General features: G+C 41.0%; 1 protein-coding gene and 1 long non-coding RNA gene across 2 annotated transcripts in view; both read left to right on the forward strand.

The window, feature by feature from the left end:
• Nucleotides 1-366: 366 nt before the first annotated feature.
• Nucleotides 367-24,768, forward strand: part of hlcs (holocarboxylase synthetase (biotin-(proprionyl-CoA-carboxylase (ATP-hydrolysing)) ligase)) — a 38,304-nt gene continuing 13,902 nt past the window's right edge. The window contains exons 1-6 of the mRNA XM_008428654.3: nt 367-978; nt 2,251-2,382; nt 3,009-3,171; nt 3,998-4,986; nt 15,812-15,991; nt 18,055-18,317. Coding sequence (XP_008426876.1) covers nt 697-978; nt 2,251-2,382; nt 3,009-3,171; nt 3,998-4,986; nt 15,812-15,991; nt 18,055-18,317 — 2,009 coding nt within the window. The 5' untranslated portion in view covers nt 367-696. The remainder of the gene's footprint in view (nt 979-2,250; nt 2,383-3,008; nt 3,172-3,997; nt 4,987-15,811; nt 15,992-18,054; nt 18,318-24,768) is intronic.
• Nucleotides 5,449-9,632, forward strand: LOC103476368 (uncharacterized). The gene is made up of 3 exons (XR_535455.3): nt 5,449-8,555; nt 8,657-8,709; nt 9,116-9,632. It is a non-coding gene; the product is annotated as an uncharacterized LOC103476368 (long non-coding RNA).

Consider the following 24,768-nt stretch of genomic DNA (forward strand, 5'->3'; position numbering starts at 1 on the left):
GCTGTGTGCTTTGTAATATGCTCATCATACATCAATATCAGAATATTCCATTCCTATTCTATTGTTATAGCCACTAAGCATATTTAAATATGCTGAACTATATGTTAAAAACATACTTAAAACATATGTTGTTTAAAAATTTAGCTTTGATAGATGTTTGAATATGGTTTCCAAAAGTGTGTTATGATCGATTATGCGTTGTGCCTTTTAAACACATTATGCTGAGTGGAGTGGTGGACCGCTCCAAGATGGCCGCCGTATTTCCTGCGCCGGAGCAGCCAATGCGGGGTCTACTCTTATATTATGTCTATGGTCTATCCCCTTTTATGAGAAGAAGAAGAAGAAGAAGAAGAAGAAGAAGCTATTAAAATGTTGTTTATGTTCTCTGTTTAATGCATTTACGTAATGTTATGGTGATTTCTCAGTTTCTGTAAACCCCTGGCGGTCATTTTACAACAATGTATGGTATGTTTGTACTGTTATGTATTCTGTATGTCAATAAAGATCAATTTAAAAAAAAGAAGAAGAAGACGTCACCTGCTAATAAACAACAGAAGAAGAGTAGGCGGACTTTGCTTCGCTTCCTTTCAAGGTTATGGCGGTATTACTCTGTTTCTGTGGGCTTAGAGACTAGATTTGGATTGATGTCATTGAAGGGAATCAATATGATAGCAAAACTTAATAGAAAAGCGGCGCATGGTGGATAAAATGTTAATAACTCTGTGTTACGTCTATATGTGGGTCCGTTTTCACAAGTGTTACTCGGTGCTGATCCGCAACAGTCTGTCCAGGCTGAGAAGCAGGAAGAACAGCCTCTGTCTCACCTTCTGTTCCGGCTCCAGCTCGGGCTCTGCGCCCCCTACAGCACCGCCCCCAGGACTCCACACAGCCGCTCCACATTCCCAGCAGCTGTTTCCTCCCGAGGATAATGTTTTCCTCCAGCTCGGAGACAAGGCCGTCTATGTCACGGAGGCTCAGGTTAGACATGTGAGCTTAGCTGGAACACAGGTCGCTTTTTTCCCCCTTCATGTTCTTGAGAGGGGGAGGAAACACGCAAGAATCTTCTGCATTCATGGAGAACACAGCAAGTGGAGAAAGTAAAGTGTGTTTTCCACAGGGGTATGGGTCACAAGATTAGTCCAGAAACATTCAGTACTTCAAAATGTAAACTTATAAGTTTACCAAACTTTTTACAGAGCAAATCAATGTCTTCTTAATGCTCAGCTTATTTGGTAATCGTCAGCTAAAGGCTTAGAGATTTTGCTGAAATTAGCGCCGAAAAATCCAAGCGCATTATTTTCATTGAATATTGTACTTGTTTTTATATTTATGTAAATACTGATGGCTCAGTGACCATGAAAAATCCCGAGTCACTTTAGACATATTTGTTGCTGTAGATGCATAAAAACAACTGGAAAGCTGGAATGATTTTCAGAATTTGCTTCTGTAATTATTTGTTCACATACACCATATTCAGATCTGTCTTCCACGCGTTTCATATGTCTTCATTATTTGCTTAAACCCCTGTCACTCTGTACACGATAGTGGTTTTATACAGGCACCTTTCCTTGATTGTTTTAATACTGTTTTAGGCTTTTGGCTTCGGTTAAATCCTAAACATCGATGCGGTGGTTATTGTTTAATCTTTACAAAAAAAGATCACTTATGAAGAATAATTGTTGCATAGCAGCATCCATTCATAATCCAATTTTTTATCATTTGGATTTAACTTAGACATTCCCATGTTTGTAGTCTGATTTAAATGTTATTAGACTGTTGCATATACCCGGAGATGACTTAAAAATCAGTTTATAGAGATAAACCATCCAGTTAGCTGTGTAGAGAGGCTGCTTCACTTGGACAAGTTGATACAACTGCCATGTAAGACATTAATACTCCACTTGAAATTTAGTTGACATTTGTTGTAATGGAAATAAATGTATTTCCTATTAACATCTGGTTGTCTCAAGCTACAGTGTCTTTACAAAGCTATTCACATTTGTGGGGTTTTTTTTTTCAAAACACAGATTCATTTTTCTTCCTCTTCTGTTGGAAGCCACTTTGTTGTTGGTGTGTAAACATTAAAACATGATAAAATACATTGTAGGTTGTAGTTGTAACATCACAAACTCTGAAGATTTAATGGATGTGAATTGTTTTGCAAGGCTCTTTTTTCTGGCAATGTGTCTACATTCACTTGCCAAAATTCTGGAATAATCCTCATTATTCCTTCCTGTGATGTTCCCCCAGGAGTGTGATGACCTCAGCCAATGGACTGTTCTTGGATCCTCTTTAGTTGATGCTCAACAAATAGATAATATTTCATTCATAATAGAAGCTGCAGAGAACCAAGTAGGATATCCTCCTGCAACAAATAAGCAAGTAAGCTCCACATCTTTCAAATTTAAAAGTTACGTGACAAGAACATGTGGATAAGTAGGTTACCTGAAAAATGAATTCAAAGGGTTAAGAAAGTTGAAATGATGAGGAAAAAAAGGAAAAAGAAAAAATTCTTCTACTACCAAAAGAACAATAAAATGCAAAGATGATTAGTTTTTTATTAAATAAGTAAGGATGGCACTCTGCCTGGCTTTCTAACTAATATGGCCAGACAGATTTAAATAGGAGCAGCAAAAGCGGTGGATTAGCAGTGTTTGCTAATAACTGATGATGGCCCCCAGGACAGGTTACTGTGGAATATTCTCTGCTTTCCCAAAATTCAGCTGTTAACATGTTATGACAGTCACAAGACTGTCATAGTCTTAGTCAAAGGCCTCTTCAGATTTGCTGCAAGATTGACTGCTATTAGAGATCTTTCCTGCCTACAGCATCACCAACTGCTTGAAGATTCTTTGATGATATAAGTTATAACATTTAATTTCCCCTTTGGGATAAAGTATTTTTGATTTGATTTAAATTGTAAATTTTTGTGTTAGGAAACAATTCAATTAGATTTTATTGTGTATGAAGGAGTAATAGCATTCATGTTGGGTTTTTTTTATATGCAGGTGCTGAAGTGGTCTGATTACTGTTTCCCCCTGGCCTTCAGCCCGGACCAGCCATTCAGGGCGGTGGCACAGACTAGTCTAGATAACTTCAGCCGTCTTGGGGTCGCTTTTATCGAAGATCGCCTTCAACTGGACAGTGGACTGGTGCCTTCAAAGATAATCCGTATGTTGCCCTTCACTGCATTTTGTCATCAGCCACTAGTTACAGAAGAGAATTACCACATGAAAAAATAAGCTGTCAGAGTGATGTCTGTGCAACATGAGTAAGACTTGATTGGCATACTGGTGGTAATGTTCAAGGCAGGTCAGTAATTATAGTTTTTATCAGGTGTATTGGGGATATTTATTGTTAAGGTGTGAAAAACAACTAGTTTTCACTAACTCAGCTTGTCAGCTCCAACTTACCTTTATGAGTATGAAGATGTTTATTCTACAAAATCTAACTTGGTTGTTTATGACCAGTAAAAATGTCACATGTCAAAGTGTTTTCCATTAGTCTGACAGAAGGAAGCTGAACTTAAAGCCATTAACATGCCATTAATACAGAGATTTTTCAGTAATGACACTAACTCATTACTGAACTCATTACTGTGGTTTGTAAATGACCACAGAGTTGTGTGTCAGTAGGATTCTCATTTTATCTTGATGTTGGCTGAAAGAATTGTCTGCCTGAAGCGTTGTTACTTTAGTGACTTGTTCAACGTCTTGTTGGCTGGAAAGCTAAATTATTTTTGCTGATTCTTAGGCGGTTAAAAAGAAAACAAGTGAACAAGACTTTCACACATTTTTTTGCTCACTTTTTTGTATTTCTGCTGAAAGAACCTAAATATTGTTTTAGGAAGCATCCATGTTTGAAATCTAACCTGACGATAAAAAGAAAATATATTTTGTATCATATCTTTAAATGTCCCCATCTTAATTTATTCTATTGAATATCAATATGTCATATGACTGACTATGTTTGGTGGATTTTGGCTTTTTCCATATAGCTGTTTTGCTCCAAGAAAGCACTCTCAGTAAGGTGTTGGAACGGCAGTGTCTTGAGAGGCCACAACCTGTGGAGGCGCTCTTACTTTCGTCCACTACTCCTGAGGAGGGCCTCTCCGAGTCATTCTCTCAGCTGTTGCCTGCTGACCAACAGAATCTGCACTTCCGAAAAGGTAGTCTCCTGCTACCCCCTGAGGTGAAGAAGAGGCTGCAGGAGCGGCGGGGATCAGAGCCTCTGCCCAACTCTCAAACTGTTCATTTGGAATCCCATCATCACCACATGGAGGGCTATGGACACCACCTTCATCTCTCCAGCTGCCATGAATGCTTAGAACTGGAGAACAGCACCATCCTCTCTGTGAAATATGCCTCAGCTGAGAACATTCCAGATCTACCTGATGACACCTCTGTGGGGCTGGATAGTGTGGACGGGTGTCTGGCTGAACTAGAACATGATTCTACTGGGTTTTTTGGAAAAGCGCCAAACATTCTTGTGTACACAGGTGGATGTGAGGAACGTTTCCAAGCAATTCATCATCTTTTGTTAGACTGCATAAATGTGGAAAACAACACTATTTATCCCCTCCTGCAAGAACAAGCGCTAAGTGACCCATGGCTGGACAACACCAGGCTCCTGGTTTTGGCGGAAGAGGAATCCTTGACTGCTGAGCTTCAGACTCGCTTTCTTACTTACTTAAGCAAGGGTGGGAAGGTGCTAGGGCTGGGTTCCGCTTTGTGCCCGGCAGGTCTCCATCTGGAAGTTAAGGAAGGACAATGCCTCCAGTGTAGGAAGTTGATCTTCACCAGAGAAGACAGCACAGAGCTGGAAGCAACCATTCTGACAAGTGGAAAGGTCTACATTCGGGATCCTCAGGGAGGAGGGGAAGTGGAGCTCTGGGGGGAGCTGAGAAGTGACGTCGCCAACCAGAGAGAAATGGTTATTGTCAGGCTAACTCATGGAGCCGACGGCGGGGAAGCTGTCTTCTGTCAGGTAAAGATATTATACATAAGGAGTCCAAATGTTAATGGTACAAATTTTAACACCAGGACAACAGTTACATGTTTTCAGATTTTATGCTGCTTTATTGGAACGGGTTGGAAGTGGAGCTTTAAAATGCAAAATGTAAAACGTGTTTTTACATTTTGAAAAAAAACATTTTTCAAAATGTACAAGAGAAGCTCCCAAAGCTCCTGTTCACAATCCCCGTCCGACACTTTTAGGAGAATCACATTCATCTTTTGGACCTGTCCAGAGTGTACCCCGCCTCTCGCCCGGAACGTCAGCTGGAGATAGGCACCAGCAACCCTCCCGACCCCACTGAGGGACAAGGGTGAAAGAAAATGGATGGATGGATGGATGGATGGATGGATGGATGGATGGATGGATGGATGGATGGATGGATGGATGGATGGATGGATGGATGGATGGATGGATGGATGGATGGATGGATGGATGGATGGATGGATGGATGGATGGATGGATGGATGGATGGATGGACATTCATCTTTTGAACCACTAGAAATGTTTAGGATGGATGGAAGTGGATGTTTACAAACCAAGCGGGGATTGTGAACTGCAGCATTGTTTTGTTAAACCACCCACTCTTTGCTAAATAGGAGACAACCCTTAGTCCAGAAGGATATTGCTGCTGGGTGTCCATGTTCTGAGCAGAATTAAATTAAAAATAATGGTCTTGAAGCATCCAATTTAGCTTTGCTTTTGCATCTCAAAAAGAGAAAACATTGTTGCTATTCCTATTATGGTGGTTGTGGTAGTCTCAAAGTAGGTGCTGATTTTGACTTTTTAAAACTACAGAGTTAAATTTTTGATCAGCTGTTTGCTCCTGCTTTTTTGTTTGTCATTTTACATTTTGAAAATTAAGTTACAATCTGGATATGATTCACCAGCAAACCTGATTCAGTAACTTCTCTGGTGCTAAGGTTTTGATCAGGAGAGTTTTTGATTTACTAAGATGCTTGTAATTGTAAAGGTTTGTTGGGTTTTTTATCTCAGATCATCTGCTCTTATTGGGGCATGCCATAGCAATGCTTTGCAAGTCACTCACTGCTCTCCCTATGCATTGCATGGCAGGCACCTATTGTTCTACACCTAATAGAATGTCTCTTTATTATTTATTGGGGCATGCCATTAGCATTAAATAGGGAAGAGCAGTGACTGCCTTGCAAGGCAGTCACTGCAAGGCATGTAATGCATGGCAGGCATCTATTGTTCTACACCCAATAGAATGTATCTTTATTTATTTTTCTTCCATCACCGTTAATGCGGCTCGTACCACTGCGTGCACACCCACAAAAGTGGTATCAAAACGTGCGGCTCTATGCCAAGAAGGGAGCTATTATTTTTATTGGGGATCGGAGTTACGATGGCGACGTAAAAAGCGGAAAACGAGCAAAATTTCCAACTGCCGAACCTTAGAGTGTAACTGACACCAACTGCCGATTTTTAGAGTGAGAAAACGATGGAATTTTTTACCCCAAAGTAATTTTGAAATTGCTCTCATGGCTGCAAAAATTGCTCTTTTGACATGAAAGTTGGTCATGACATTGATACGCATGCCTGCTCCCGTAAAATGTTTTCAAAATTTCTCTATGGCTGACAGTTTTCTGTCAAGGTGCTTCAAAGTGAAATCAAGTGACAGGGTAACCTCAGGCACTGAACCATTCATTTTTAGACTTTTCTGAAAAATTTCTGAGCTCAACGCACATCATTTTTCTCTCATCGCTGCCATTTCTGTGAGTGAGCTACAGATATGAATCGCGGGACTATTGGAAACGACAAATAGCCCTCTCATACGCCTCAAATGATTTTTGGATCGGCCTTACGGATCCTGAACAGGAAGCATTTGTTCGGACTGCTTTTTTCATCAAAACTGACTGGTTGTCTCATAAAGATAGAATTCCTTCTCCACCTTTTTGTCTCAAACACACAGCAGTTGGCTGAGGATTAATCGCTATAGCAACAGAATACAGAGAAAGGCAGAACTGCTGATTTGGATTACAAAGACTCTAGTTCTAAACATGGCGGAACACTTTAATACAGAGGGCAGAGCAGAAGGTCAGAACTCCCACAGGACGAAAAATGGGATTTTCGTCAGCTATTGACACCTTGTTCTGCCATGCGCATGGAGATTGAGGGCTTTCGGCAAGAGGTTTTAGTCAGAGTCGAACACTGCCAAAAATGGTCAAAAACGCAGTGTGTCCGTGTTCCGCTATCATCCCCCTTCCCTTGTGCCTAGCAGAGGTTTTCGTATTTAAATGAAGTTGCTGAGTGCCATGCAAATGCAAATCAACTGTTGAGCACTAATCCTTTTTAATTTCTGTTCACCATAAAGAAGTATGTTTGGAGAAAACAATCTTATCCATTAAAATATATATTACATGTGTGTTAGGAGCACTGAAAAACTTAGTTTTGGTTGAATTGAAGATATAAAAGAAGTATATGCATGAATACATACAATAGACTTTTGTGAAACGTGATCTTACTTTGACATTCCTCCTATCTGAAGATTTATCTTGTGATGGCAGGAATTGCACAACTTAATCAAAAATAATAATAAAAACCATGTTCCAGAGTGGTAGATTGTACATAAAGTATTTTTGTGAATAATATTCAAACTAATGTTAATGTTCACTGATTGCTTTAAAGACCCAGAGTCATGCTATATTGGAGTGATAGTGGTCATTCCACATCACAATACAGGACTTAAGAAACTACAGATTTTTCAGTATTCAGTTGCTTAACTCTCAAGTTTAAATTGAAGAACAAAATGGTTGAAAGTTTGTGATACCTTCTGATAGAGTATAAACATTTGTATTCTTTTTTTAAAAGTTTTGTTAGTTAAGCATTAAATATAACTCACGGATTATGAATCATATTCTGTATAAACTAAAAAGGAGACAGCTCAAAGTAGAATTGAGTAAATAAACATATTTTACATATAATTGCTAAAAACATTTTAGCAATTATAATAAAAATAAAATATACTGTCACGTAACTTTTGAAAAAATAACTTTTAGAATGTATTTTTCACTCCAGTCCAGTTGGTGGGAGTAATGCGCTTTCATAGTCGGTCAAGCAGCCGCCATTAAACTCCAGAGGAAGATAAGCACTCGTTACCACCTGTGCATAACTGCCTACACCTAACATGGACGAAAATACCCGTGCGTTGTGTGAAATGGTGGAAAAAGTCCTATTTCACGGAGTTACCTTTCCAGTATCGTTTTGATATTAAGCAATGTTCCGGCGGAAAACAACAGATGACACCGCGGCGGTCCAACAAGGCCGAACTCACGGTAAGAAAGCTTTTATAAATAGCACGTGCGAGGCGAGTTGCTTTGTTTGTTTCTTACAATGGCTGGTTGAGAATAATTTTAACTTATTTACTTACATATTTTTGAGAAAGCGATATATTTGCTATAATGTTTCTTTAATTTTACATTTATTTCCACAGACTCCACAGAATGAGAGTCACATTTGTGTCAATCAGACTCTTCTGGAACGTTCTGATGTCCGTGATGAGGACAGAGATGCAACTGTGTGTATCTACTATTTTAGAATGATGATATTTTATGCTTCAACATTGTTTATGTACATAATGTAATTGTGCTATGTATTGACAATGCACAAAAATGTTTTCCAGCTGCATCCAGGACCTACTGCCAGTCATCCAGATGTAGCTAAAGAAAGAAGCAGGTAAGATTTATTACTAGAGATATTACAATTGCATCAAATGCATCAGTTTTGCATGCATGTTTGTATATATGTGTGTATGAATGCAATCAGCAGTGAAAAGAAAAATAACAAAATTTTCTTAAGAAGCTGTAACATTTTGGGGCAAGATGGTTTGCAATAATTTTAATGTAGCCTCAATGGTTAATCACTTAAGTACTTTTATCAATGTTTTGTTAAATATCATGTTTATTCACATGATATTCAGGAGTTGATACTTTACGACATAGCCATAGTTTTCAATGACAAATTGATTACACCTCCCCATATTTGGTGTTTCTAAACCAAGACACTTAAAATGCCGGTATAGTTTCAACAATATGTTTTGATAAAGATTCTTTATGACTTAATGTCTGTTCTGTGTCAACAGCTGCTGGAGGCGAGGGAGAGCGTCCTGGCAGCAGAGGAGATTTCCTTTTGGGAAGGTGTCACCATTGACCTCATGTCTGATGAAGAGGATGGCGTCTTCGAAGGTGTATCGGGCTGGATTGTGAGACCACCAAGTTTCCGCAGCCAGGAGCTCGGCAACCTCTGCTCAAACTACAAGAGACTTGAAGCGAACCCTAAATACAGCATGTTGCGTTATAAGAGTTTGTATGTGGGATCATGCTCAGAAAGAAAGCCACCACCACACGGCCCAGAAGTAGACAAGCATTTTGTGCTGTAATCTTTTTTTTTTTTTTTTTTTAACTGAAGTTTTTTTTTATTTGTAGATGTGTTTTTTATATACATGTGTGGTTTCTTGTATATGTGTTTTTTATATACATGTGTGGTTTCTTGTAGATGTATTTTATTTTATATATGTGTGGTTTCTTTATTTGTAGATGTGTGTTATATGCATGTCTGTACATATTTCTTTTTCAACAAAAATTAAAAATATAAACTTATGCCTTGTGCTTAGTGTATTTTTATTTCTGGGTTATTTTTTTTAGAATTTATTAGGGAGGGGCTTAACCAGGCCTGTAATTATAAAGGTCTAGTGTGTCCAATAGGGAGATATCTACCAACCAATCACGTGTCAGTAATGAATTGTGATGTCATTGTTTTTTCATCCAATGACTGACAATTCACGTGGGTCTCCTGTTGTTATTCATATGCTAAGTAGAGACGTTAAGATGTTAACACACCCCCGCACTTCCCCTGCACCTCCCCAACCCTCCCACTTTTCGTCCAGTGTACAACATGGTGGAACACTCAATTATTACTTTGGTCATTATTTAGCTGGATTAACCAAACCACTGTTACACATTGGATTAGTGTGGCCATTTAAAATGAAGCTTACGGAACATTTCAAAATAAAAGCCCTGACAATTTTCACATCAGGTAATTGCTCTTTTGGGCTTTATGTGACTGGTTTAAACAAACCACTGCTACATATTGAATTTGTGTGGTCATTAAAATGAAGCTTACTGAAACTTTCAAAATAAAAGCATTCAAATTCTTACATCAGTGCACCGCTGAAGGCGGTGCAATAATATTTAGCTTTTTTAACGTAATTTTTCTCAGGATAGTGAAGTGCTTGCAAGGCATTGCATTAACATTAGCACAAACATGAGCATTTCACTACCCTTGCTAATGAACTGCGGAAAGCAGTGCATTAGCATTAGCCTTTTACCTAAATTAACCCCTTAGTTAATTTTCTCACTTATTTGCCATGTTTTGTATACTGAATGGAATAAGTCAATGAAAGAAAACATGCTCATGAAGCCCCACATGCTACTGATAGCCTTCACGCTAACATTAGCATTTTGGCTAATTTTATCTTATGCATTAATTTTAACATAATGTATGGTACAAGTACAGCTTAGTGAATATGCTACTGACTCTCCACAGGTTATTGACTACAATTTTGCTAACCTTAGCATTGATGATTATTTTTAGCATCAGAACGCTGGGTTCCAACCGACGGGCAAACTTTGGCATGCCCCGTTTAAATTTATTCAGGAATTTTCTAGTTTTTCTTCCACACCGTTAATGCGTCTCGTACCGCTGCGTGCACCCCCACAAATGCGGTATCAAAAATTGCGGCTCAATTCCGAGAAGGGAGCCATTTCTTCTGGTGGGATTTGGAGTTACCATGGCAACATAAATTGCAAAAGAAGACCCCCCAAAACCCCATAAAAGTCAATGGAGCGAGGGGACAGAAAATCCTAAAAATACACTATTTTTGACGAATTACTGTGTCATCATGAATTCATGTAGAAATGCCATTCAAACTTCAGTTTGTAGAAATGTCAGTGATCTCTTCTAAAGTGAAGACAGTACGTCGATACGAATTACGGTTTGTCCACAACATGTCTCAAAACAACCCAAAGTTTTAAATTTTTCGAAAAGTTGGAGTGTGAGGGCGCTACAGTGTGGGGAGAGAGTGGATTTCTGACCCCAAAATAATTTCTCACTTGCACTCACGCCCACAAATATCGCCCGATTGGCCTAAAAGTCGGTCAGGACATAGATACGCATGCCTGCTCCGGTAAAATGTTTTCAAAATTTCCCTAGGGCTTACGGTTTTCTGTCCAGGTGCTTCCGACGATGTCGTGCGACAGGACAAACTCTCAGACCCATGTTTTTCCATATATTTCTGAAAAATGTCAAACCTCAGCGCACATCATCTTTCTCTCGTTGCTGTTAATACTGTGAATGACAGAGATATGAATCACGGGAATATCAGAGACAACAAATAGCCCTCTCGTACGCTTCAAACGGCTTTCGAATATGTGTCACGGTTCCTGAAAGGGAAGGAGTTGTTCGAAGTGCTTTTTTTGTGAGAAACATTCATCCATCCATCCATCCATTTTCTTCCGCTTATCCGGGGTCGGGTCGCGGGGGCAGCAGCTTCAGAAGGGAGGCCCAGACTTAACCTCTCCCCACCCACTTCTTCCAGCTCCTCCGGGGGAACCCCAAGGCGTTCCCAGGCCAGCCGAGAGACATAGTCCCTCCAGCATGTCCTGGGTCTTCCCCGGAGCCTCCTCCCGGTGGGACGTGCCCGGAACACCTCACCAGGGAGCCGTCCAGGAGGCATCCTGACCAGATGCCTGAGCCACCTCAACTGGCTCCTCTCGACGTGGAGGAGCAGAGGCTCTATTCCGAGTCCCTCCCGGATGACCGAGCTTCTCACCCTATCTCTAAGAGAGAGCCCACCCACCCGGCGGAGGAAACCCATTTCGGCTGCTTGTATCCGTGATCTTGTTCTTTCGGTCATGACCATACGGGTGGGAACGTAGACTGACCGGTAAATAGAGAGCTTCGCTTTTTGACTCAGCTCTCTCTTCACCCCGATGGACCAGTACAGCGCCCGCTTCACGGCAGACGCTGCACAATCCGCCTGTCGATCTCCCGCTCCCTTCTTCCCTCATTCGTGAACAAGATGCCCAGATAGTTTAACTCCTCCACTTGAGGCATAACGAACCCCGCTGACCCGGAGAAGGCACTCTACCCTTTTCCGGCCCAAGACCATGGTTTTGGATTTGGGGACACTGAGCCTCATCCCGGCCGCGAACCGCTCCAGTGAAATCTGCAGATCACGGCTTGATGAAGCCAATAGGACCACATCATCTGCAAAAAGCAGAGATGCAATCCTAAGGCCACCAAACTGGATCCCCTCAACACCTCGGCTGCGCCTAGAAATTCTGTCCATGAAAGTAATGATCAGAATCGGTGACAAAGGCTAGCCTTGGCGGAGTCCAACTCTCACTGGAAACGAGCCCGATTTAGTGCCGGCAATGCAGACCAGACTCTGACACCGGTCATAAAGGGACCTGACAGCCCGAATCAAAGGGCCTGGCACCCAATACTCCCGGAGTACCCCCCACATAGTCCCCCTGGGATCCTGGTCGAACGCCTTCTCCACATGTAGACTGGTTGGGCGAACTCCTATGCACCCTCCAGGACCCTGCTAAGGGTGTAGAGCTGGTCCAGTGAACCATGACCAGGACGAAAACCACACTGCTCTTCCTGAATCCGAGGTACGACTATCCGATGGACCCACCTCTCCAGGACCCCTGACCTTACCAGGGAGGCTTAAGAGTGTGACCCCTCTGTAATTGGAGCACACCCTCCGGTCCCCCTTTTTAAACAGGGGGACCACCACCCCAGTCTGCCAATCCAGGGGAACTGCCCCCGATGTACATGCGATATTGCAGAGTCGCGTGAGCCAACACAACCCTACATCATCCAGAGCCTTAAGGAACTCTGAGCGGATCTCATCCACCACCGGGGCCCTGCCACCGAGGAGCTTTTTGACCACCTCGGCGACCTCGTCCCCAGAGGTTGGAGAGCCCAGCCCAGAGTCCCCAGGCTCAGCTTCCTCAACAGGAAGGCTTGTTTGTGGGATTGAGGAGGTCTTCGAAGTATTCTGCCCACCGGCCCACAACGTCCCAAGTTGAGGTCAGCAGCACACCATCCCCACTATAAACAGTGTTGGTGCTGCACTGCTTATCCCTCCTGAGACGCCGGATGGTGGACCAGAATCACCTCGAAGCCGTACGGAAGTCTGTCTTCATGGCCTCTCCAAACTCCTCCCATGCCCGAGTTTTTGCCTCAGCGACCACCCGAGCCGCATGCTGCTTCGCCCGCCGGTACCCATCAGCTGTGTCTGGAGTTCCACAGGCCAAAATGGCTCGATTGGACTCCTTCTTCAGTTTGACAGCATCCCTCACCGAAGGTGTCCACCAACGGGTTCAAGGGTTGCCGCCACAACAGGCACCAACAACCTTGCGGCCGCAGCTCCAATAAGCCGCCTCGGCAATGGAGGTACGGACCATGGTCCACTCAGACTCAATGTCCCCCACCTCCCCCGGAACGTGTTCGAAGTTCTGCCGGAGATGGGAGTTAAAGCTCCGTCTCACAGGGGACTCCGCCAGACGTTCCCAGCAGACCCTCACTACACGTTTGGGCGTGCCAGGTGTGACCGGCTTCCTCCCCCACCACCGGAGCCAACTCACCACCAGGTAGTGGTCAGTGGCCAGCTCCGCACCTCTCTTCCCCCGAGTGCCCAAGACATACGACTGCAGATCCGATGAAACGATGACAAAATCGATCATCGAACTGCGGCCTAGGGTGTCCTGGTGCCAAGTGCACATATGGACACCCTTATGCTTGAACATGGTGTTCGTGATGGACAGTCCGTGACGAGCACAGAAGTTCAACAACAGAACACCACTCGAGTTCAGATCGGGGGGGCCGTTCCTCCCAACCACGCCACTCCAGGTCTCACCGTCATTGCCCACGTGAGCATTGAAGTCCCCCAGTAGCACAAGGGAGTCCCCAGGAGGGGCACTTTCCAGTACCCCCTCTAAGGACTCCAAGAAGGGTGGGTAATCTGAACTGCTGTTCGGCCCGTAAGCACAGACAACAGTCAGAACCCATCCCCCCACCCGTAGGCGTAGGGAGGCTACCCTCTCGTTCACCGGGGTAAACCCCAACATACAGGCGCCAAGATGGGGGGCAACAAGTATTCCCACTCCTGCCCGGCACCACTCACCATGGGCAACTCCAGAGTGGAAGTACATCCAGCCCCTCTCAAGGAAACTGGTTCCAGAACCAGAGCCATGCGTCAAGGTGAGGCCGGCTATTTCTAGCCGGAACCTCTCAGCCTCGCACGCTAGCTCCGGTTCCTTCCCCACCAGAGAGGTGACGTTCCACGTCCCAAGAGCCAGCTTCTGCAGCCGAGGATCAGACCGCCAGGGTCCCCTTCCTTGGCTGCCGCCCGTAACAAAATGCACCCGACCCCTTTGGCCCCTCCCACAGGTGGTGAGCCCATTGGAAGGGGGACCCACGTCTCCTCTTCGGGCTGAGCCTGGCCGGGCTCCGTGGGTCAAAGCCCGGCCACCAGGCGCTCGCCATCGTGCCCCACCTCCAGGCCTGGCTCCAGAGTGGGGCCCCGGTGACCCGCGTCTGGGCGAGGGAACACCAGATCCAAAGTTCGTCTCCATCATAAGGGATCTTCGGGCTGCGCTTTGTCTGGTTCCTCACCTGTCTGCCTTGGGTGACCCTACGAGGGGCATAAAGCCCCAGACAGCATAGCTCCTAGGATCATTGGGACGCTCAAACCCCTCCACCACGATTAGGTGGCAGCCCAAGGAGGAGCTTGAGCTTATAGTCGTCAGTCTCGGACTGAATTTCATTTTGCCTGAGGTTCAGCAATTGTACTGTTGCAGTGAACCAGGTCAGCCATAACACTATGGTGATGGACCTGGCAAAAGTTTCAGTTATTGCATTTTGGTGATGAACCACGTCAGTACTGCACTGATGTACTCTCAGAACATCTATAGCTTTAACGCGATCTATAGCTATAATGCAATCTATATCTAGAATGCAATCCATAGCTAGAACGCTGGGTCCAAAGTGACCGGCACACTTTAGTAAGCCTCGGTTAAATTTCTGCAGGAATTGTCTAGTTTTTGCTACCCTTCAGTTGCTGTAGCAGTAGGTAAAAAATTCTAGTAATAACTGGTGCAATGATCATAGAGCCACACAAACCAGACAAGAAAAACCACAAACATCAGACAGTAGGAAAGTTAATTTAAATTTATGCTCCATACCATAAACACATCTTCAGAAAGCCTTCCGTTTATTCCTACAAAAGTGTGACATAGAGCTGTTAGTACAAATTTAGTGAAACATTCCTGCTTTACTTTGACTGGTTTTGTTTGCATCTGATAAATGAAGAGAAAACTCATTGTGCATTTGAGAGTTCATTGCATGGAATTGAAATACCATGCAATAAATAATTGAAAAGAGTATGCAGCTCTTTTCAATTGTCAAGACGTTGACAATTTTATCCATTATGTAGCCGTAATTTCCTACGATTATGACCAGAAACAGTCCTGTCCTGACTGGAGGTGATTGATCCAACCATGGGACACATTTTCATTAAATATTCAGGTCATTAGCGTATCCATCGAAAAGTCTGAAATGTTATTTATATTCCTAATTTTTTATGGAGTGTCTCAATATTAACTCTCTTCTGAATTTTTTCATTTTGCAGCCCTATTTTCTATTCGATCTGTTGGACTGACTGTTAAAAATAATTTTAATTGTGATGTGTGTATGTATGTTTCTTTAGGTTCATTTTGACATTACATCCTACTCAAAGAAAATGGATTCAAAAGATTTTGATGAACTGAAGGTCAGCAATGCACTGCGATATGACATTTTGACAGAAGTCCTTAATTCCTTGGGAGTCAGCTGTGAACCAAGCCAGACTCCTGCCCCAAGTCCTATCTACCTGCTGGCCACCTCCCAGGTATGACAAGTGAAATACTTCCTCACTGTGAAAAAGTGTCCCACATCATAATACTATGGTACTTCAATTTTTGCCAACAAAGGAACTAAGCTTGGGATTCAGAGTTTGTCTGAATCCCAAGCTTAGTTCCAGTCCATGTGCATTCAGAATGTGAGCAGTTGTGTTTGTGGACACTGTGTTTCAATTACAGATCACGTTGTAATTGGAAGATTGTTAAAAAATTCTGAAAGAATTAAAAAATTAGAGAAGAGAATTACTTTTGCTACATTTTATTACATTATTATCCTTTGTTCTCCTTCCTTCCCATCTTCAAGTATAAATAGTACACAGATGGAAACAATCTGACTCGCTAAATACATGCAAAAATCTGAGCAAATCTGCAGAGGTGTGACAGCAGATCTGTCTACAGAAGGCTTGTATAAACATGAGAGGGCAGTGAGCTAATGTAGGCCTGTCACCAAATTTTACTGAGTGATTGTCTCAAAAATTATTGCGATAAACGATATCATTTGAAGACTATTTTAAACTGATGAAATGGTAATGGCATAATAATGCAAGCCACATCCTGCCAAAAATGTATACACTTTATTTTCAAAAGAACATTTAACAATGGAACTGGTAAACAAAATAAACAAAACTAAAATAAAATGGACTCTCGGTCTCCATTAACAAAAAATGCACTTGAATAAAAACTAAACACAAAATAAAACCACAATGGAAATAAAAACTATATTCAACGAAAAGAGTACAGATTATGAAGACTGTGTACTATATTGCCCTTCAATAATCATTAGATTTAGATAGAGAAGATGGGCACATCCGACAACCTGATGCAATACTTCACTTCTCCCTTGAGCCCAGTTCACAACTACACAATTTTTTGCCCCAATTTTTCCCCTTACAACAATCTTTGAAGATCCAACGATCGCAACCGATCATCCTGTAGTGAGTGATGTGTTATGACTGATCGGGTCCAGTCGTAGCCACTCCGATCTAAATCAGGCATATTCCACATGTTGGATTGTCTTGGCCCGATTATTGCTGTGTGTGGAGTTTTCCCTGACTGGGAGCGAGAACGCAGCCTGTTGAATGTGACAGGTAGCCAGTCAGAAAGCACGTATTCTCCTTCGTGTTTTCTGAGGGGAAAGCACGGGGGGAATCCCAAACAGCTGACAGCGCAATGAGAGTCCAGTGGACATCGGAAATGATATTTGGAAACAACATTGTTTGTTCAACATTTCGTGAGAGGAATATCCACAGAAATGACAAGGAGCGAAATTGCTACCGCAGTTGATATATTCTGCAACGTTTCAGCTGTTCATCGTTAACGTGACACAAATAGGTTATAATTTTAAGGCTATTCATTCAGCCATGTTTCTTTACTCTAAATTCACGTGTGATATAGTGTGTTTTTACGGGATTCTCTGTCTGAAATCTGAATGTCGGTGAGAGAAATCGGTTCGTGTGTGTTATGTTGCTCTTGTCGTGTGGCTGGACACCACACACTGCACGATCGAACCCGATATACTTACAATTTTTTTGTCGGCTAGTGTTTCTTAGGTTTTGAAAATGGGCAGACGATCGGCCGACAATTTCAAAATAATGTACGGTAGTGTGAACTGAGCATTATACTAAGGAAATGAGAAAGGGGGGGGGGTCAGTGGAGAGCACCGAAGTTGAGCCCGTTTTCATTTAGTGTTATCAATAGAATGAGAAAAAGGCAGGAAGAAACGATAAAGCCGATTAATTAAAATGAGGTCGATAATTTTTATTGCGACAGGCCTACAGTGTCATCAGCCATTTTAAACATACATTTCCTTCCTGTTCAGTTTAGAGAATTGGTCTTGGCTCCTCCTAGTTTTTTTTTCTCCTTTTTTTAACCTTTAAATTGAATATTGTGCATATCATTGAATTCAAATGATTTCCGGGCAATACCCTGAAGTTTTCTCTCTACTAAAATTATTCCTCTAAATAATTTATCTCCACAAACTCTGCTTACATTGCTCCTTCCTACTTAACCACCACTATCTAACTATACCTAGACATATTCACATTCCATTCAGGATGCCAAGGAAAGTTTTCTGAAGTTCCTGCACACACGGGCGGATGAAGATGCTATTGTTCGATTCTCCAAAGCTTCCTTCAGGGTGGCGTCCAGCCCTGAACCACATGAAGGTCCCTCGGACTGTCTGTCTTTGGTCACAGAATCCCAAGAGATGACCCAATTTGTTATGGAGACTTACTGCACAAATCTGAAGACCAAACATCTGGGAAACACCCTGCTGTATGCTGAGGTTACCACTTCTACCATGAACCTGCTGGAAGGGTAACATCAATTTTACAATGCTTTTTAACGCCTGAAATGTCTGTTCAGACCAGGATCTGTTGTTTCTTACAGATAAAAGGCAGTGATTTTAATTTATTGAGTAAAATTCTTTCAAAGCTACGGTTTATTAACTGATCAGGGACAGACTGCAGCAAACCATCAAGTCTGCAAAGAGGATCATCGGGGCTTAACTTTCCCTTCATTTGGGACTTGTGCAGTTCTAGGGTCAGGGAAAGCACCGTTAACCTCTCTGCAGACCCCCAGAGCACGGTATGGCTTGAGTCGGTGCGGCTTTAAATAATATATATGAATACATTTTCTAACAGTTTGCTGTGGGTGAGGGCCCAGTCTATCAGCTGACCTACTGGTAATAATTACTGACTTGAAATGGAGAATTTAATTTTCTTTCATTTCAGACAATGAGAAAAAAAAAATTTACATATATATATATATATATATATATAAATCTAAAATGTCTATTTTCAGATGTTCTTCAGCATTTGAAACACAAAGCAAATTCATTTAATAATATGCCAGCAAAACCTTACCCCATAAGTTCAGCAGGTGTGAGCAGTTTGCATGTTTTTTCCATCATATTGCAGATGTTCTTACCACATGGTCTTACTATAACTTCAGGTATCAAATATTTTACTAATTAAGTACTATTTTAAATAATCCATCGATTTATTTTTAGTTATTTATTTTCTTGATTATTCAGTTATACATGTTATTTGAGTAAAAATACGAAGATGACCTCAACATGCTCAATTGCACAGATTAATATTAGGGATGTACAATATTAGGAAAATAGGCAATATGTGACAGTGAGGGTATAACTTCTGATGAATACATAACCAAATAGTTTATGTGTATGTTTACAAAAACAATGCATATGTAGTTTCTTAATACCTTTCTAAAACATTTTTAATGCATTAATAGATCTGAAAACATGATACATGTTCAATAAAACAGTGAACCATTAAGCTGTTAATCTATTTCAGTAACTCAATTCACCAAGTCATTATATAGGTTAATTACACACAGACTGATATTTTAAAGTCTTTATTTCTGTTAACTATAATTATTTTGTGGTTACATATAATACAACTCAATATATAAGCTTATAATATTTTGTCAAACCAATTTAAAAGATAATTTTTTTAAACAAAAATGTGGTCTTAATAAAATATATGTTTCATACTTTCTTAAAGGATTTTATTTCAGGGAGGTACTTTTAATCTGATAAGCGAGCCTGATCGGATGATATATTCTAATTTGAATTTCAATATTACTGCAGTCCAGAAAGTTGATTATATTGATCTAGGTTGTGTTTAGAAATCAGGGCTACACAACAAATTGTGTAGCCTGATTCAGTGGTCCCCAACCTTTTTATTACCGCGGATCGGTCAAGAGTTGGAAAGTTTTGCTGCGGCCCGGGGTGAGGGGGGGTAAACAGTCAGATAAGGCTTCTGCATATTGGTGTTCACGCTAAATCCTGAATATGCCCAATTTGGGTTATCTTGGCCCTTTTATCGCAGCCTGTGGGGTTTTCCCTGACTGGGAACGAGAATACAACCTGTTGAATGTGACAGGTAGCCAATCACAAAGCACGGTGCCGTAAGAACAGAGGGGAATCCCAAACAGCTGACATAACGACCAACTGAGAGTCCGGTGGATATCGGAGATGATATGTGGAAATGTTTATTATTAAATCTAAAGGTCATTATTATGTTTATTCAGTTAAAAATGTTAACTATGAAAAAACACAGTCACCTCAAAATCATAGTACAGCAAATAGAGCGGCTGCTCCCGTCGTCTTTTATCCAACGCCTTTTCTTTTTGTTATGTCTTTTATTTCTTAAAATGAGTCCACAAACTATCACTATTGTTTCTACATCATCATCCGTGTTTGGTTATTCAAAATTCCCGCTATGTTGGGAGTTTTGTGGATTATCCTCTGGAATCACGATGTTCGTGACTGGAATCGATTTGTGTGGTGTCCTGCTCCTGCCTTGTGGCCGGAGACACGAACCGATCGAACCTGTTGTAGTTTTATCAGCTTTGTGGTCACAGAGGTTTGGAGAATCGGCCAACAATTCTTAAATCTTGTAGTCTAAACTAGACTTAAGACTCACAAGCTCTACTCATCTCCTCTCGACCACTACCCAAACGCTCTGACTCTGGGCGCTATGGTAACGTTTACATATCTCTTCAAAATAAGATACAGATGCGCCACAAAAACGAACATTTTACTTTCGTGAAAACTTTAACTCACGATAATGACTAACGGAGCCCTGAGCTTGTTTCTCTGCAACGAGACGGTCCCATCTGGGAGTAATGAGAGACAATGACACCGGAAGTGTCGCTTATATGCACAGCCTGCTTGGTCTCTATGTGGCAAAGCAGCTTAAAGCTTAATTGCCTCATTAGCAGCCGGTTGCCACACGTTACGCAGAGCGGGCTTGTAATGTGGGACTCACCTACCGGTCCGGGATAAATCCATTCTCCTGGGCCTTTTCCCCTTTGCAAAGAAACTTTCCAAAGACATCTGATCTGTTTCTTACTCATTTTGCTGCATGTGGGCTCAACGTTGGCGCACAAGTATCCGAGAGAATCCGGTTAAAGGATTTTCAAAATAAAAGATCCTCCAGACTCAAATAATGCATAAAACGGAAATATTTAATTATTTCTTGCGTGGACCGGTACCGGTCCATGGACCGGGGGTTGGGGACCACTGGCCTAATTCACAGACGGTGTTAATGTTTGAAAAATGATGCTGATGTTTTTCTCCTTGAGAGAGCTACTGATCACGTATAATGCCACACCCTTTTCTCCCCCTGCTGTTTTTCCTTTTAACTGTGTATGTTCTTTCATACACTGCTAAAGGGGGATAGGCAGGCTGGAACTAATTTATTGCCTCAGTGACCTTTCCACAGCAAATGGAAGTTGCTTCTAGCCTTCTTTGTTTGCATCCACACACGTGGGTAAAAGTGGTGTCTTGAGTGGGTCAGTCGGGCTGCAGGTGGAACCAATTAAAACTGTCAGAAAGTTTGAAAAATGGGCTCTGGAGGAGCATTGAGTTGATTGGAACAGACATAGTTGTCATTAAGGTTATAGGGAAACTAAAGCTGGTGAATAAGTACAGCAAATAACCCCAGATCTGCTGCTGCAGTTTGATTTCACTGACAATGTTAAAGATTCCAGATGTCCCTCTCAAGATGTCCCTCTTGATTAATGTTATTATTAAGAATGTCTGTTTCATGTCTTCCAGTATTTGAATTGATGTATTGATAATACTGGATATTTTCAGGCAAGCCCTCTTTTTCGGCACATATACAGTTTTGAAAAGAGTAGGTGGGCTCGCAATGTCAAATTGAGCTAAATGCAGCATTTAGCATTTATCCATCCATCCATCCATCCATTTTCTTCCGCTTATCCGGGGTCGGGTCGCGGGGGCAGCAGATTCAGAAGGGAGCCCCAGACTTCCCTCGCCACTTCTTCCAGCTCCTCCGGGGGAATCCCAAGGCGTTCCCAGGCCAGCCGAGAGACGTAATCCCTCCAGCGTGTCCTGGGTCTTCCCTGAGGCCTCCTCCATTTAGCATTTAGTGTTGTTCAAATAAATATTTAGGTAAAGACTAAATTAACAACCTGTGAAAAATCTACCATCCTGTGGAAAACCTTTTAAAAATTAAACTCCTTATATAGAGGCTGGCAATTTTTCAGATGGCTGTGTTATCCAACAAGAAGTATAAAGTTTTTGAGTGGTGACTTCTTCCATTATGGCACTGCATTTTAGGAAATTATTAAACCTTCAGATAAAAATACTCCTGCTCTCATGATGCATTATGTCTTTGTTTAAGGATAGAAGTAAACCACAAGACATTTAATAAAGATTAAATTGACACTATGTGTCTGAAAAAACCCCTGTACTGGTTTTATCATCTAGAATTGGTTAAGAATTTAGAGAGATGATGCATGCAGCTACAAAATATCCCTTAACTCTTGACCACAACATCTAGTGCACAACATTACTTTGCCGTCTAAAAGGCTCTTCACTGTTACATGAAGAATGTTTAAGACAAGGATGTCATTGGACCAAAAATTCAGTTAATTTTCTTTGAAAAGGCGAGTCTTGTTAAAAAAACTGGAGATGGCGCAACTTCTAGCAGCAAACATTTGAGCCAAAACGGTATAACCTTACTGTCCATCCACACAGTAGTTTTATTTTAGTAGTTGAGTTTAGTGTCACAAATATCAGGTAGAACAGTGTTTTTCATAGCAATGAGTTGACTTTGGTAAATGTGTCTCAGTTCACTAGTAAACTGAAAGTTCACAGTAACATGAGCGTTTAGTTCATCTGTCATATAAAGCCTTTAGTTGAATGCTTGAACCATCAGTCTCGTCAGTCTTAGTTGCCGATTAATTGTTTATTACATTAAAATTGCTTCTAACGGATTAACTAATAACATACACTTAGACCTTCTTTCAATGTTGTAGATTGGTCGCCATCCAGCAGACACTCTTAAGGGAAGTTGCAGGTTTTCTCTAGTTGGGTTCTCACTTATGTTTGTTGATGTTCCAAAGACTTAGAAATGCCTTGTAAATCTTTCCAGACAGATAGATTTTATGTGACTTTTTAAATTCTGTCATCAGAGAGCTTTTTTTGAGAAGCCTTATTTTATCTGCAGATGAGATGATTGATTTGTATTGATTTGATTCCACTTTAGACGAAATATAAAACATGCAGGACTCGTATTCTCAAAGAATCCTAAGACTAAATCCAGCTCCTGATGATGTAATTATACAATTTTTTTTTTAGAGTTTTTACATAAATAAAATAAGTTATGTGCATTGTTCAAGAAAACGTTTTAATGTGCATCTCTTAGATTACAGATGTAATGGTATTTGCATGAGTTTGGCTAAATAAACAAAAGTTTATCCTTTTATGGAATTAGCATGTTTCATGTATTTCTGCATTTCTGGTGCACTTCATTGTGCTCAACCTCTGCTCCAATTATCTCTGCACAAAAAAGATTACATTAGTAATAACTACATAGTGGTAATGTGTTGGTTGATTTGGCCTGTTTATCTCATTAAGGTTCCGTCATGATAGACACCTTAGACAATGCAGGTTATTTCTACAATACTCACAAATTGACATGAGCATCTTTAGGCAGTTATCGAGACAAAAAGACTGTTGAAATAACAGTCTTAAGTGCTCCTCTTCAACAAACCATCTGATTGGTCAATTAGCACCAGAGCTTCTAGCTCATGCCAGCCAGCTAGTTGTAACTTCAGCATGTCTCTAATTATCAGCTTATATATACTTTATAAGAAATATGTGGTTTTCTGGTAATTATGCCTTGTCTTTATAAAGTGTTTCTATTAATATGCTTCGTTTTTTTATTTGTGATATGGATTGAAAACTCCAGTTATGTAGTTGTTGAAATAAATAATATTTACATAAGTAAATATGTAAAATATTTACTGCAATAAATGGATTGAAAACTCCAGTTATGTAGTTGTTGAAATAAATAATATTTACATAAATTATAGAATTCTAGAAGATTAAAGATTGGCCAGTAGGAGAATCTTATGGTAAAAGGCCACAGTTTCACAATATTAACCCAAGCATATGAAAGATAACATAATTAACTTTTTTTTTGTTGAACACAAAAAGGCAAAATATTTCCATTGCTCCTGCTAAAATAATTTTATTACAGAGACAGTATTGTTGTTAATCAAAAGCACCTAGATTAGACTTTTTGCAGTCAGCTGTTTCATTTAACCATAAGAACAAAATAAGTGTTACAAATAAGTGTTTTTCATTTAAAGATTCTTAGAAAAAGCAGGAATTTGGGGGCAAAATTTGGGTATGATTTGAGCTGACACACATAAAACACACACGTTGCAGTTCACATATAAAAAGTGGGCCAAAAATAATTGCAACAGCAAAAATCTTTCAACCTGCACAAAACCCAGGAGTCAGAATTAAAATATTTTTTTTTAAAAAGAGCTCTTTTCAAAAGATGTTTAGTGCAAAAACTTTATACTGTAGAAGTAAATGCTATCAGTCTGTGTGCAAAAAATGCATGTAAATATTAAGGGGCACTTTCATTCTCACTGAAAAAGAAAATGGGATAGGATCAGCATATTAACTCTAAATAGGTCAGAATTGATTCCTAAGGTGGAGAAAATGTAGAGAATCACACATGTCCATAGCTGCACAAAGGAATCGCTCAGTCATTCCAGCTTTGTGCATGTGTCTTTATGAATAGAAGGCATCTGCATTCTGTAAATGTGCAACTTATAAGTGCAAATAAACTCCTCTTTGCCCAATTAAACAATGCTTTTCAAGTTGGAGTTCTACCATTCAGTTTGAATTACATGCATTTGGTGTGATAAAAATACTTTGAGGCACACATTGCATTTCAATGGGTGATATTGCATT

The sequence above is a fragment of the Poecilia reticulata genome, chromosome 14, assembly GCF_904066995.2.
Source record: "Poecilia reticulata chromosome 14, P_reticulata-male-v2, whole genome shotgun sequence".
Classification (NCBI taxonomy): Eukaryota; Metazoa; Chordata; class Actinopteri; order Cyprinodontiformes; family Poeciliidae; genus Poecilia; species Poecilia reticulata.